At 41.3% G+C, this 15,927-nt stretch overlaps 1 protein-coding gene across 3 annotated transcripts in view; it reads left to right on the forward strand.

The window, feature by feature from the left end:
• Nucleotides 1-15,927, forward strand: part of DOCK4 (dedicator of cytokinesis 4) — a 431,597-nt gene that overhangs the window by 390,563 nt on the left and 25,107 nt on the right. For all 3 annotated transcript variants that reach the window (XM_032304000.1, XM_032304002.1, XM_032304001.1), the window contains 3 exons: nt 1,587-1,728; nt 3,161-3,327; nt 5,978-6,064. In XM_032304000.1, coding sequence (XP_032159891.1) covers nt 1,587-1,728; nt 3,161-3,327; nt 5,978-6,064 — 396 coding nt within the window. The remainder of the gene's footprint in view (nt 1-1,586; nt 1,729-3,160; nt 3,328-5,977; nt 6,065-15,927) is intronic.

The raw sequence follows: 15,927 nt of genomic DNA on the forward strand, positions 1-15,927 counted from the left end.
TGCTGAATGATTATATGCTTAAAGTAACCCCTGGTTTTATAAACTGCTATAATATGTAAGCATTGCCTTAAAAAGGTTGTAGTTATTAGAGTACTTGGATATTTATTTGGGGACTTCTGTAATATGCACCATAGATATATGTGCATGGTCTTATTTTATCAAGCAAATTTATTATCTTTTGAGTAGAATAAAAAATACATAGCATCAGAAGGTATACCTTCTTTTCTGTAGAAAGTCTTAAACACAGGATTGTGTGGGGGGTCCTGATTTCTAGGTAGTCCGTCTTTGCCTGTGTTACCAAAGGATCGTGACTTGAGGGTTTGTGAGGATTGGCGGCAGTTTTTCAGAGCCCACTCCCCGCTGTTTCCTCTGCTTGCCTGCAGCTGCTTTTTCTCAGCTGCAGTCCTCAGCCCCCTGCCTCTGGCTCAGATTTGTTCCTCAGGGCATTTGTGCAATCGTAGGAACCTCATCAGGCTGAGAAATGCTGAGAACCTTGGGCCTTAGCTAGCTCCCCAGGCCACGAACCGCTCCCTCTTTCTCCTAAAGAGAGGTGCTTTTTTTTTTTTTTTTTTAAGATTTTATTTATTTATTAGAGAGAGAGAGCACAAGCAAGCAGAGGCAGAGAGAGAAGCAGGCTCCCCACTGAGCAAGGAGCCTGATGCAGGACTCGATCCCACAACCCTGGGATCATGACCTGAGCCAAAAGCAGCGGCTTAACCAACTGAGCCACCCAGGTGCCCCAGTGAGGTGTTTTAAGGAAACCTGCCACCCTTTCCAGCTCTCTAGCCTACCTCAAGGACAACCTTCACCATTTCTACCTGAATAAGAGATAGTCCCAGCCCACAGAGTACTTACACATCTTACCAAACAAACGAACAACAACAACAACAAATTTTTTTTTAAAATGTGTCCAACATTTGGCAAATCCCTGAAAATCCTAAATCTCAGTTTGGGCCAGTAAATAAGATTCTTGGCCACAGGAAGCCGAGCTGAGTTGGTGATGGCAGAGAAGCTTCCAGTGCCAGGCCTGCTGAGAGCGGGAATGCAAACTGGCTCAGCTTTCCTTTCTTCCATGCCACGATCCAGTGTGGAGGCCCGTCTCTGCAGCTTTCATAAAGAATGCAATAAAATGCATTTTTGGAGATCGCATTTACTTTCTTTCCTTCCACATTGAGAATTTATCCACTAAACTCTGCTTATAGTAAAAAACAAAACAAGAAAACAAAACAAAAAAAAAACCTTTAACACATGCACTCATTAACATTTAGAGGGAACATGATTCATGGTTTTGTGCTCTGAGAATCTGATGCCTCTTTACACCTTAGCACACAAACTGGGAGGAACGGCACGTGCTGGTGGCTCTGACCAAAAGCAGTGGAGAGCAAAGTTCCTGATCCTTGCCTCTCATTTTTCATATCTGGGCAAATTTTTCAGATTGTTTTGCATTTTTTTTTTTTTTTTTCTGTTACTGTGTATAGATGTGAGGCATGTGCTCACTTCCTGCCAGGGTCTTCTTTCTTGGCTTCTCTCTGTAATTAACACACTCCATTATGTCGCTCTCATTTCTTTGTTTATTTCGCCTCCAGAATAAGGAGTTTGTGTGTCGAGGGCATGACTACGAAAGGCTGGAGGCCTTCCAACAGAGAATGCTGAATGAGTTCCCCCACGCCATCGCCATGCAGCACGCCAACCAGCCCGACGAGACCATCTTCCAAGCGGAAGCTCAGTGTATCCACACCCAGACGGGCTGCACTGCAGCTAGAGCCACGGGCCGTTAGCCGCAGAGCAATTTCCTGCAAGGAAAGCCTCTGGCCCCTTTGCTGTGTTCCCACTCTCTCCCTCTTTCTCACTCATCTTGATTTTAGCTTAGCGCCTTCTGAACAGAATTATTCTCATTATTGTCACAGTGTCAGTGGAAAGGAAATCCCTTAAGGATTCTGGTAAAGAATTTTTTTTCCTTTTAATTAAAACTTCCCTATCTCCACCCTGCTTTTAAAGCTTCTTTTAGTGATTTCCCTTAGAATAATTTTCCTCCAACATATCCTGTGGAAAGATTAACTGGCCCCCATCATTCACCCTCTTTCCCCTTGATATTTTTATTCTGGAAGGAAGTGCAGAGAAGGAGGTACCTTAATATCTTTGGGGAATTCTTGGCCATGGCATTTTGGACAGCCTTTGATGAATGCTATATAATTGACACTTCAATTATCTAAATACGAACAACTCAACTGAAATTACCCAGGCCCTGGAGACAAAGGGAATTCACCCCGGCACTCCTTCGTGAATGCTTCTCTCTCTTCCCTAAACTTAAGATCTGGGAGAAGACAAGAAAGGCCCATTGATAATCATGGATACCATTTCAAAGTAGAAAATAAAATGCAGCAGAAGCAAGAAATTAAGGGAAAAGGTTTTGCTATCCTTCTTTGAATGAGAAGAAAAGAAGGTGAATATACAAGTAAATAGGACACCTCCTTTTTAAAATTTAAATTTACATTCAATAAGCCAACACACAGTACATCAGTTAGTTTTAGATGTAGTGTTCAGTGATTCCTGTGATACCCCTTTAATGTACTTTTTAAAATATCAACTACAAAAACACTTTGCTTATCAGTACAAGCTTTGGGAGAGTGATACCACAAGTGTGGGAAGGCTGGAGACACAGATCATCACACAGGTAAATATAAATCACTGTCAGAACTGGCCATGTCCTGGGTCATGGTTGCATGGATGTTTATACATTATTTTACAAACATTAAATTAAGAGGGGCCATGCATGGACTAAAGATAAAATTGTCTCTTAAACAAGGTTTAGAATAATATAATTTTGAGTACCTAAGATCCAAGCCATTCCGACCCAACCCCCAACTAAGAAAAGAAAGAGGAAGAAAAATTAGCGATAAATAAATTCACAAGGTATGGACATTTTAACCAGATACTTTGTCAGAATCACCTACCTAAAACTAGTTCAAGGCCTGTAGTTTGAGAAATGATTTGTTGTGAACTGAGTTCTTGGCACCTTCTTGGCGGTTTTTAAAATGACTTTGACCCAAGGGAAACACCAGATTGTTACCCAGCCTCGGTTCTCTGCCACAGCTCAGCTCAAGCCAGATTTCCTTGGCGTTTGCCAAGTCGGGTTTCCTCCTTGACTTTTTAATCCTAGATTTGCAGATCTATGCCGTGACTCCTATCCCGGAGAGCCAGGAGGTCCTACAGAGAGAGGGTGTACCAGACAACATCAAAAGTTTCTATAAAGTGAATCACATCTGGAAATTCCGCTATGACAGACCATTTCACAAAGGCACTAAAGATAAAGAAAATGAATTCAAGGTACCGTGCGTTCTTATTACATACAGTTTCCTATGAGCTCTTTAGAACAAGCCCCACGATAAGTATTTACACAGAATAGAGTCAAGTGATAGAACCAGAAGGGACCAGAAATCATTGAGTCTCGTTGATCTCAAACTCAACGGTATATCAGAGGGCCGTGGGATGCTTTTCTAACCAAGCAGAGTTCTTAACTCAGGAGTCCTGACTCAGTAGGTCTGAGAGGAAGGCCTGGGAATCAGCTTCTTTGTGACAGTGCTGGTGGCCCTCAGACCAATCTCTGAGATGTCACAGTTTAGCTTAGCCCTGTCACTCATTCATGTTGAACCAACTGTGGGGATCACAGGATATTTGTTCTCAGATACAGTAGTCTGCAGTGAGTAGAAAATGCTTGACAGACAGCAGGACAAAGATTCTGAGACAGGAAGCAGTTAGGTAGACAGCTATTACCTTGGAAGATTTCCATGCGATCTCCTGCTTTTTCTGGTTAGAATGGTGTGTCATTAGGACTTCTGAGAAGACATGGAATGAAAGCAAACCACAGACTCCCTGCATGTATGGAGTTGTCCATTCTCAGTAGCTGCAAAAAGCCTTGCCCTCTGGAGCTCTCTTGGGCTGGCTCACAGCCCTACTGGGGCATTGTGCTGAGGGTACATTATCTCTTCTTTCCCTGATATCAGTGACCAGTGAGACCAGGTAGACACCTGGTTAGTCAGTATTCCCCCCTACAAAGAATGCAAAACAGACCTATTCCTGTGGGTTAACTAGCTTAGCTCCCTTCATCACAGAGTCTCTACTTAATCTGGGAAAGGTCCTCCTCACACTGTTAGCAGAGATCCTCTGATGTTAACTGTCCTCGCTGCCTCTGCCTGCATGTCAGTTCCCAGCAGTAGCTCCAGGAATGGGGCACAGCCCGGCAATCAGAAGGGGAAGCTGGGGTCATTCTGCAGGGTCACGATGGGCCTCAACCCAGAGCAGTCCTCTTGTGCAGGGAGGTCGGATGGGTTACCTATCAAGACAAACTATTGGAAGACCGTACCAGGATGTCATTGAAAAGATTCGTGATCACTTTCTAGTCCTTTTGGAGATTTCCATTTTTCTTTGTGTCCCACAAAACCAGTTAACAGTCATTAGTTTATGATAGAGTTTTCATTGCAGTTGTGTTCACTGAATAGAAAGTGTGAGGTCCACTGGAGTCAGGCACATTCTAACTACCTGCAGACCCTCCACTACGACCCACACCTTCTAGAACCTTCTCCTTTGTCCTTTCTGCTGCAGCACATTTCCTCATGGCCATCACTTTATCAGTGGTATAGCAGTCCCCCTAGAAAATAATGATAAATCTGGCTCCTTGTTCCTGGGCTTCCAGCCCTCGGCATCTGGCACCAAAGTGCCCTTCCGGAAGCTTCATCTGTGCCACAGCCCACTCACCCACCCTCCCTCTGGGCTCCAGCAACCCTGAACTTCTCCTCTCCATCTCCTGCTGCGCCCTTTCCCTTTCTCCAGCCTCTTGCAGGCCTCTGCGCGGGCTGCTTCCTGCTGCCTGCCGTGCTGCCCCCTCCCTCCGCCTGGCAAACTCCTACACACTCTTCAGCATTCCGCTCACGTGTCACCTCCTCTGAGAAGTGCTGTCCTCCCCCCACCGGCTGCTGTGCCTGCCTGCTTCCTTCTGCTCTCCCCCAGCACTGCAAGCATTCCTTTCTCTTTGCCCTGAGCCCTTCCCTGGCCACTCACCTTCCTGTCACCACTGTCACTGCTGTCACAGGGACTCTGCCATATTCCTTGCAGTATATTGTGGCTGACACGAAGAAATCCCCCCATTTTCTGTTGTTCTGGAATAAGTGGCACTATTTCAGGGATTTTGTGAAGTTTATTATCCTTTTGAGAAAAATGAGGCATAGATCCAGAAATGGGATTGACAGAAGAGAAATCTGTCATCCACAGTGACTCTTACCAAGGACCAAGGCAGCTGTGGCTTCACGTATTATGGGGGTGCTCTCCTGGCCAGAGGAAGCCTCAGCTCTTTAAATACAGATCCTCCTGGATGATGGCAGTTGAAATGGGCATGAGAAAATGTGGCATAGTGAGGAGGTCGGAAGTTCTAGTAGGTAGGGTCTGGGAATTGGAAGGTACCCCCCCCGGGGGGGGGGTCACATGGCTTCCTTGATGCTTACCCTCTTCCTCTTTAAAACAGAAAGATGGATCTATGTGATTCTTCATGGGCCTTTCCTCCGTGAGGATGTTATTACTCTAAACCTGTGTTGACTGGCGGTTGATATTACCCCTTCCAGATAAAAATGGAAAGACCTTAAGGAGTGAGGGGGGTTTAAATTGGAATTTGAAAGAACCAGCAAAGGAAGTAACATGGTAGCCTATTACTCTATTTTAAGCTTGCTGTGTGAAGTAGACCATGTAGTCCATGAAGGAAAAATTGTCCGGCAACACAGAACGGGAATGATGAACACAGCGTCACTGGTATCTTACTGTGACAGCTTCATGAGTATGAAGGGATTGCCCACAGGCTAAAAGGGATACTAAAGAAAAGACTATAGAAATAAGCAAACCTGACCAAATTGAATGGCTGATGTTAGTCATAGCTCAGTAACTAGAAAGAAAAGACACTTGGGGACTTAATTTGTTTTGTATTCCGTAGAGTCTCTGGGTGGAGAGAACATCATTATACTTGGTGCAGAGTTTACCTGGAATTTCCCGCTGGTTTGAAGTGGAAAAGCGTGAAGTGGTAAGCATCAGAGCTCATTCTCAAGTACTTTCCCATCACACTTGCTCAGCGGGAGTCAGGCCATCTATTAATTGCTTCTGCTGGTGACTCTGAGTCCCCGGAGACACACAGAGTAAGGTAGTGAATGCTTATGGTATTGACCCCTGTGACCAAGGCTTGAAGGGGAACGTGACTTATCCTAGTCCAGCCAGCAAGAGGCATTTCTCAAAGAGAACTATGACCACAGCCTGGAAACACGGCAGGCCCTTGAGTCAAAGAGCTGGAATTCGAATTATTGTAGGCCACTGGGAAGAGGTTCTCTACCTTGCCTTATTTAATCATTAATCATCCTACCGAAACTATAAGGTATGTATCCCACCCCCCTCTTCTTACAAGTTTTAAACAGAAGCTAAAAGCATCAAGACATTGAGAAAAGATAGACTGGAGCCCAGATTGTCCAACCTCAAAAGCCAGTCCCATCCATCTCTTTGAGCTCAGTTTCCCAACAGGCAGTGTGAGGCTGGTGCAGGGCCCCAGCTCGCTGTCCGACGCGCGGTAGCTCCTGGCTGCTCCCAATGGCAGTGGAGGGAAGGCGGCTTCGTGAGTCTCACTGAGCTGTCCTAGATGAACACCAGCTGGAAACCAAAGGGTGTTCTTCTAGAACCTGGAAACCACAGCACCCAAGAACCCTTCAGCTTGTTAAAAAGGCCCCAGTTTGGGTGCTGATGGCACTTGTATTGGGGTGAGACCTAGCCTGCTGCCTGTGTCGCTCCTCGGGCCGGCAGCACCTTGATGGCAGCAACCAAGCACCGTCTTGCCTCCCCGGCTACATCCATCTTGACTGAAACCAGCCCTGAGACTGCCATATCCTGTAGCCGATCAAAACCTTGAGAGTTGTGAAAATATCACTGAACCCTTTTCTCACTGAGGTAATAAGCCTCCTCTGTCCAGAATACATAAGAGCAGCTCCTGCCCAAATGGCCTTCCAAGCTTGGAAACCGCTCATCTTGTCATGTTCAGTGAAACTGAGGATTTAGTGGCATTTTCCTTTTACAGTGCTGAAAAATTCCCGTGGCTTCCTGAAGAAACAGAACTCAGTTCAGTAGACTGCCTCAATGTAGTCCCGTTCTTGGAGGGTCTGAGTCAAGGGTCCCCAAAGCTGGTTGCTTCCATGGTATACCCTAGTACCTTCCATGGACTAGGGGAGGCTGCTGAACAATCTCAAAGTCTTATTATGCTTCCTGCTGAATGGGCCCAGCCCACAGTATGCTCTTAGTCATCTTGGACTGCATTAATGATGCAGGGAGCCTCTCCGGCTACTTCGTACCCAGAATGTTAAACTCTCTGAGGCCTCACCAATGGTCCTAACCCTTGAAACATTACCCCCTACCTCCCCCTCCCTTTCCCCCGTCTCTCTCTCTCTCTCTCTCTCTCTCTCACACACACACACACACACACACAACATTCATAAAAAGTACCATGCTGATGATTAAAGAAGCATGACAAAATAACCTTTCAAACATCAGCTGCCTACTTTATTAGAATATATAATCTTACATTCTTTCAAACAGAACAAATTAAATTGGACTACTTTGTTCTCTGAACACAGCCCACTCATAACAACCTTATGTCTTTCTCTTGTTCCCACTGCCTGAATGTCCTCACCTTCTACTAAAGTTGCTGATTTACTGCTTCATTGCATGGTGTATAAGGCCCTCAAAATCAGGGGCACATAGTAGGTACTAAGTAAATGTATGCCAGCCTGAATTGAAATTCCTATGTACAATGCCAAAATCTAAAAGATTCTGAAAACCAAAAGATGTTTTCCTAAGTTCAGCTCCGAACTCCATTGGTAATAAGCCTGACCTGATCTGATCTTTATTTTGCTTAGTATGAATATTTGTATGTCTTACTGCAGAAATGTTAATGCATTTGGTTAAAGAGAATTTCCCCAGACCCTGTTTGAGAATTACATAATAGATTCCACGTGCTGTATATTACATTTCTAAAACCTGAAATTTTCTGAATTGTGAAACATCTGGCATCAAAGGTTTTAGATGAGATTATGGGCCTTTATTCTCTAAATCATAGCCCCCAAATATATTATCCCATTCTTTGAAAGATAACAGTGCCTTCGAACTACTGTTTTTTCAGTAATTGTTCTTATTGTCTTGAGAACCAACAAAAAAATCAACTTTTCCTGGTTAATAAGTAAGCTCATTTTAAAAATTTTAAACAAAATTTTAAAAGTTCAAAAGAAAGGTGTGATGACTTTTTAAACTCCAGCTACAGATAATGAGAATATTTTCTCATGTCACATAATATCCATCAGAAAATCATGTGGTTCTACTTTCAGAATATATGCAGAATCCGACCCCTCTTCACCAGCCCCCAGTAATAGCGCCATCTGGTGTGTGATTTCTGCAATAGTGTCCTAAGCGGTCATGTGTTTCTACCCTAACCCCCTACAGTCATTATGTGCACAACATCCAGTGTTGTGCTTTTTTTTTTTTTTTAAAGATTTTATTTATTTATTTTGACAGAGAGAGATCACAAGTAGGCAGAGAGAGAGAGGAGGAAGCAGGCTCCCTGCTGAGCAGAGAGCCCGATGTGGGACTCGATCCCAGGACCCTGAGATCATGACCTGAGCCAAAGGCAGTGGCTTAACCCACTGAGCCACCCAGGCGCCCCAGTGTTGTGCTTTTAAATTTAAGTTGTATCATATAAACGTAAAGCAAAGATATTATGAACATGATTTACCCATCATTTTACTTAAACAACTATCAAAAAGACCAGTTTTGTTTTACCACCACCCTGTTTTATACAGGATTATTTTAAAGTAAATCTCAGACATCATATCATTTCATCTATAAATAATGACGTATATTAACTAAAACACATAACCACAATATCATACATGATCCCATCTAAAAATCAACAGTAATTCCTTGACATAAGATATCAAGTCAGCATTCACACTTCACCAAGGGTCTGTTTATTTTATGAGTTTTGGTTTTTTTGTCATTTGTTGTTTGAATTCTGATCCACGTAAGGGCCATACATTGCAATGGGTTGAGAGGTCTCCTAAAGTTCTCTTGATCTATAGGTTCTTCCTGAATTTTTTTTTTTTTTTTTTTTTTTGCCTTGCAATTCGTAGCCTGAGCCTTTGGGGTAATTTAATGTGTTTCTTTGTCCCTATATTTTTTGGTAAATTGGCAGTTAGATTTAGAGGCTTGATAGAATGTTGTTATTTTGGATTTTTTATTTTTATTATTTTTTTGCAAGAATACTTCATAGGTGGTGTTACATGCTTCTGGTTGTCTCTTTCTTGTTGCTGTGTTGGCAGCCACCGATGGTGATGGTCTTACTCTATCAGGTATCAGAAAATGGTGCTATTTTAGCATTCCCTCTTTGTTTATTCATTGGAACACTTCTATAATGAGAAACGTTCCCTCATCCACTATCTGATTACCCTGAGGTATAGCAAAGGAAGGATAATATGCTACAGAAGTAACCAGAGAAGTTTTTGTTTGTTTGGTTTCGTTATTAGTATCATTAGTAATTCATGGATTTATTTTTTTAATCCATTGCAGTTATTACTCTTATTAATTTTTCAAGCTGTTCCATTTGCCTGTTGGGAGCCTCTTCAAATTGACTTTGGAGTCTTTCTGATAATATCCCAATAGTTGTTACAGAGCTGGGTTACACAAAGAACTGGGTTGTCAAATCAGATGTGGGAATCAGCAGCAAACTTTCCTAATAACTTTAAGGCAATCAGGAGCCTCAGATGAAGCGGAGAGACATCTGAGACCTCAAGCCTTGCCCTCCAGGTCTGTCTTCCCCACATCAATAATTATTTGGAATAGATGGAGTCTCCAAGTAGGATTCACGGGATTCCTTATCCAGGGAGTACATTTTAAATTATGAAATATTCCATTTTGTACTTCAAAGAGTTATAACACTTTTCTGGGACATTCTGTAGGAAATCATGTCTCCTGGCTTCTGGATATTATTAATATAAGCAGTTTTCACTGAGGACACAGATACTATCTCATCCTCCTGGCAATTTATCTTAGTCTATTTACTTGAAGGTTCAGTTGACAAGGGGATAAGACCCAATCACGGGCCTTGTTTTCTATCCCCCAAGGATATTTTCTCCTCCATTAAAGAGAGTGAATGAATCATGGGCCAGCTGCTTCAAAGTCTTCCTCCCAGCTGCCTTCCTGGCTTAGTGGGATGACTAGGTACTCCATGCTCATTCACACACTCCCTACCCCAGACCTTAAAACAACCATTTCTCCAATGACTCCTGCATCTTTGTAGTGGAAAACAAGATTTAAAGAACACAATCTGGGGACTAGATGAAAAATAATTCCTCAGTAAACATCTTTTTACACAATATTCTTTGCACACTTCTTTGACCATCTCCTTAGAATAATTTCTCTAAAAGTGAATTGATCTATTAATGAGTCCACAATTTAACCTTTGATTCATGGGCCAAGGATGGCATGTACCACCTTATGTCCTATCTGGTGGGGATAACTCTTCTTGGGAATACCCATTTTCCCAACAACCCTTCAACACTGGGTGTTGTGTTATTTTAATCTTTTCAAATAATTGATAAAAAATTATCATACTAGGGTTAAGTTTTCTTTTTGGCATTTGTTGAATGCTAGGTAAGAATATATATTTTTGGTACATCTGGGTGGCTCAGTTGATTAGGCACCTGCCTTTGGCTCAGGTCATGATCCCAGGGTCCTGGGATCAAGTCCCCACATCGGGCTCCCTGGTCAGGGGGTAGTCAGCTTCTCTCTCTCTCTCTCTCTCTCAAATAAATAAATAAAATCTTTTTAAGATTTTATTTTATATCATTAAGGTAGAGGTCAGTGATTCAACCATCTTATATAATACCCAGTGCTTATTCCTCATGTGCCCTCCTTACTGCCCATCACCCAGTTACCCCATCTCTCCACTCCATGCCCCTCCAGCAACCCTCAGTTTGTTTCCTATGATTAGGAGTCTCTTATGGTTCGTCTCCCTCTTTGATTTCCTCTTCTTTTATTTTTTTCCTCTCTTCTCCTATGATCCTCTGTTTTGTTTCTTAAATTCCACATATCAGTGAGATCATACAATAATTATCTTTCTCTGATTGACTTATTTCCCTTAACATAATATCCTCTAATTCCATCCACATCGTTGCAAATGGCAAGATTTCACTTTTTCATGGCTGAGCAGTATGTGTGTATGTATGTGTGTGTGTGTGTGTGTGTGTGTGTGTGTACACACACACACACACACACACATACATCTTCTTTATCCATTCATCTGTTGATGGACATCAGGGCTCTTTCCATAGTTTGGCTATTGTGGACATTACAGCTATAAACACTGGGGTGCAGGTGCCCCTTTGGATCACTGCATTTGCATCTTTGGAATAAATACCTAGTAGTGTAATTACTGGGTTGTAGGGTAGCTCTATTTTCAACTTTTTGAGGAGTCCTATTACTGTTTTCCAGAGTGGCTGCACCTGCTTGCATTCCCACCAACAGTATAAGAGAGCTTCCCTTTCTCCACATCCTCACCAATATCTATGGTTTCCTGACTTGTTAATTTTAGCCTTTCTGACCAGTGTGAGATGGTATATTATTGTTTGGTTTTGATTTGTATTTCCCTGATGCCAAGTGATGTTGAGCATTTTTTTCATGTGTCTGTTAGCCATTTGTGTGTCTTTGGAGAAATACTTGTTCATGTCTTCTGGCCATTTCTTGACTGGATTATTTGTTCTTTGGGTGTTGAGTTTGATAAGTCCTTTATAAATGTTGGATACTAGCCTTCTCTCTGCAAAGACATTTGCAAATATTTTCCTCCATTCTGTCAGTTTCTTTTGGTTTCGTCAACTGTTTCCTTTGCTGTGCAAAACTTCTTATCTTGATGAAGTCCCAATAGTTCATTTTTGCCTTTGTTTCCCTTGCCTTTGGGATGTGTCTAGCAAGAAGTTGCTGTGGCTGAGGTCACAGAGATTACTGCCTGTGTTTTCCTCTAGGATTTTGATGGGTTCCCATCTCACATTTAGATCTTTCATCCATTTGGAGCCTATATTTATATATGATGTAAGAAAGCGATGCAGTTTCATTCTGCATGTGGCTAATTTTCCCAACATCATTTGTTGAAGAGACTGTCTTTTTTCCATTGGGTATTCTTTCCTGCTTTGTCAAAGATTAGTTGACCATAGAGTTGAGGGTCCATTTCTGGGTTCTCTCTTCTGTTCCTTTGATCTATGTGTCTGTTTTTGTGCCAGTACCATACTATCTTGATGATTATAGCTTTATAATAGAGCTTGAAGTCCAGAATTATTACGCCACCAGCTTTGGTTTTCTTTTACAACATTCCTTTGGCTATTTGGGGGTCTGTTCTTGTTCCATACAAATTTTAGGATTATTTCAGCTCTGTTAAAAAAAAAAAAAAGTTGATGGTATTTTGATAAGGATTCCATTAAATATATAGATTGCTCTAGGTAGCATAGACATTTTAACAATATCTGTTCTTCCAATTCATGAACAGGGAATGTTTTTCCATTTCTTTGTGTCTTCCTCAATTTCTTGAATGAGTGTTTTATAGTTTTCTGAGTACAGATCCTTTGCCTCTTTGATTAGGTTTATTCTTAGGTATCTTACGGCTTTTGGTGCAATTGTAAATGGTATCAATTCCTTAATTCTCTCTCTTCTCTTTCATTGATAGTGTATAGAAATGGAACTGGTTTCTGTGCATTGATTTTTATATCTTGACACTTCCGTGAATTCCTGTATGAGTTCTAGCAGTTTTGGTGTGGGGTCTTCTGGGTTTTCCATATAGAGTATCATGTCATCTGAGAAGAGTGAGAGTTTGACTTCTTTGTTGATTCAGATGCCTTTTATTTCTTTTTGTTGTCTGATTGCTGAGTCTAGGTCTTCTAGTACTCTCTTGAACAACAGTGGTTATAGTGGACATCCCTGCCATGTTCCCGACCTTAGGAGGAAAGTTCTCAGTTTTTCCCCATTGAAAATGATTTTTGCTATGGGTTTTTCATAGATGGCTTTGGTGATATTGAGGTATGTTCCCTCTATCCCTACACTGTGAAGAGTTTTGATCAAGAAAGGATGCTGTACTTTGTTAAATGCTTTTTCTGCATCTGTTGAGAGGATCATATGGTTTTTGTCCTTCCTTTTATTAATGTAGTGTATCACATTGGTTTAATTGATTTGCAGATGTTGAACCAACCTTGAAGCCCGAGAATAAAGCCCATTTTGTTGTAGTGAATAATCCTATTAATGTACTGTTGGATCCTATTGGTTTGTATCTTGGTGAGAACTTTTGCATCCGTGTTCATCAAGGATATTTGTCTGTAATTCCCTTTTTTGATGGGGGTCTTTGTCTGATTTGGGGATCAAGGCAATGCTGGCCTCAAAAAACAAGTTTGGAAGTTTTCCTTCCATTTCTATTTTTTGAAACAGCTTCAGAAGAATCAGTATTAATTCTTCTTTAAATGTGTGGTAGAATTACCCTGGGAGGCCATCCAGGCCTAGACTCATGTTTGTTGGGAGACTTTTGATGACTGCTTTAACCTCCTGCCTGGTTATGGGTCTGTTCAGGTTTTCTATTTCTTCTGTTTTAGTTTTGGTAGTTTATACATCTCTAGGAATGCATCCATTTCTTCCAGATTGCCTAATTTGTTGGCATATAGTTGCTCATATGTTTTTATAGTTGTTTGTATCTCTTCAGTGTTGGTTATGATCTCTCCTCTTTCAATCATGATTTTATTTGGGTCTTTTCTGTTTTCTTTTTGATAAGTCTGGCCAGGGGTTTAGCAATCTTATTAATTCTTTCAAAGGACCAGCTCCTAGTTTCATTGATCTGTTCTACTGTTCTTTTGGTTTCTGTTTCATTGATTGCTGCTATAATCTTTATCATTTCTTTTCTCCTGCTGGGTTTAAGCTGTATTTGCTGTTCTTTCCCCCAGCTCCTTTAGGTGTAAGGTTAGGTTGTGTATTTGAGACTTTTCTTGCTTCTTGAGAAACTTGTATTGCTCTATATCTCTCTCCTGGACCACCTGAAGTAATTGTGTTTTCATTTTCAATTTTCTGGCTGACCCATTCATTCATTAGTAGGATGCTCTTTAGCCTCTATGTATTTGAGTTCTTTCCAAATTTCCTGTTGTGATTGAGTTCAAGTTTCAAAGCATCGTGGTCGGAAAATATGCAGGGAGTGATCCCAATCTTTTTAAACCAGTTGGGACCTGATTTCTGACCCAGTATGTGATCTGGTCTGGAGAATGTTCCAGGTGCACTTGAGAAGAATATGTGTTCTGCTGCTTTAGATTGGATTGGTCTGAATATATCTGTGAAGTCCATCTGGTCCAAAGTGTCATTCAAAGCTCTTGTTTCCTTGTTGATTTTCTGTTTAGATTATCTGTCCATTGCATTGAGTGGGGTGTTAAAGTCCCCTACTATTATTGTAGTATTACCAATGTGTTTCTTTAATTTTGTTATTAATTGGTTTATATAATTGGCTGCTTCCATGTTAGGACCATAAATAGGTACAATTGTTAAAGCTTGTTGGATAGATACTTTAATTATGATATAGTGTCCTTCCTCATCTCTTATTACAGTCTTTGGTTTAAGGTCTAATTTGTCTGATATAAGGATTGCCACCTCAGCTTTCTTTTGATATCCATTAGCATGGTAAATGGTTTTCCACCCCCTCACTTTCAATCTAGGTCTCTTGCAGATAGCATAGTGATGGTTCTTGCTTTTTTTATCCAATCTGGTACACTTTGTCTTTTGGTTGGGGCATTTAGGTCATTTACATTCAGAGTAACTATTGAAAGATACGAATTTAGTGCCTTTGTATTACTTTACAGAGTCACTGTTTCTGTATATTGTCTCTGTTCCTTTCTGGTCTATGTTACATTAGGGCTCTCTCTTCACTTAAAGGATACCTTTTAATATTTCTTACAGGTCTGGTTTGGTGATCACAAATTCTTTTAGTTTCTATTTGTCCTGGAACCTTTTTATCTCTCCTTCTCTTTTAAATGACAACGTAGCTGAATAAAGTCTTCTTGGCTGCATATTTTCCTCATTTAGCACTCTGTATATATCATGCCAGTCCCTTCTGGCCTGCCACGTCTCTGTGAATAGGTCTGCTGCCAGCCTAATGTTTCTACCCTTGTAGGTTATAGACCTCTTGTCCTGAGCTGCTTTCAGGATTTTTCTCTTTGTCTTCAAGATTTGCAGGTTTCCCTGTTGCATGGTGGGATGTTGACTTATTTTTATTTGAAGGGGGTTCTCTGGGCCTCCTGGACGTGAATGCCTGTTTCCTTCCCCAAAATAGGGAAGTCCTCCACTATAATTTGCTCTAGTATACCTTCTGCCCACCCCACCCTCCACTTTCCTCTTCTTCTGGGATCCCAATTATTCTAATATAGTTTCAGTTTATTGTATCACTTATCTCTCGAATTCTCCCTTCATGATATAGTAGTTATCTTTTTTCAGCTTCTTTATTATCCATAATTTTGTCTTCTATATCACTAATTCTGTCTTCTGCCTCATTTATCCTAGTTAGTGGCTCCATTTTTTATTGCCTCTCATTAATAGCCTTTTCGATTTTGATTTGGTTAGATTTTAGTTATTTTATTTCTCTAGAAAGGAATTCTTTAGTGTCTTCTATGCTTTTTTTCAAGACCAGCTAGAATCTTTGTAGCTGTTATTCTGAACTCTAGTTCTGACATCTTACTTATATCCATACTGATTAGGTCCCTGGCAGTAAGTACTGCCTCTTGTTCTCTTTTTTGAGGTGAGTTTTTCCATCTTGTTATTCCGTCCAGAGAAGAATAGATGAACAAGAGAACA

The sequence above is a fragment of the Mustela erminea genome, chromosome 11 (assembly GCF_009829155.1).
Source record: "Mustela erminea isolate mMusErm1 chromosome 11, mMusErm1.Pri, whole genome shotgun sequence".
Classification (NCBI taxonomy): Eukaryota; Metazoa; Chordata; class Mammalia; order Carnivora; family Mustelidae; genus Mustela; species Mustela erminea.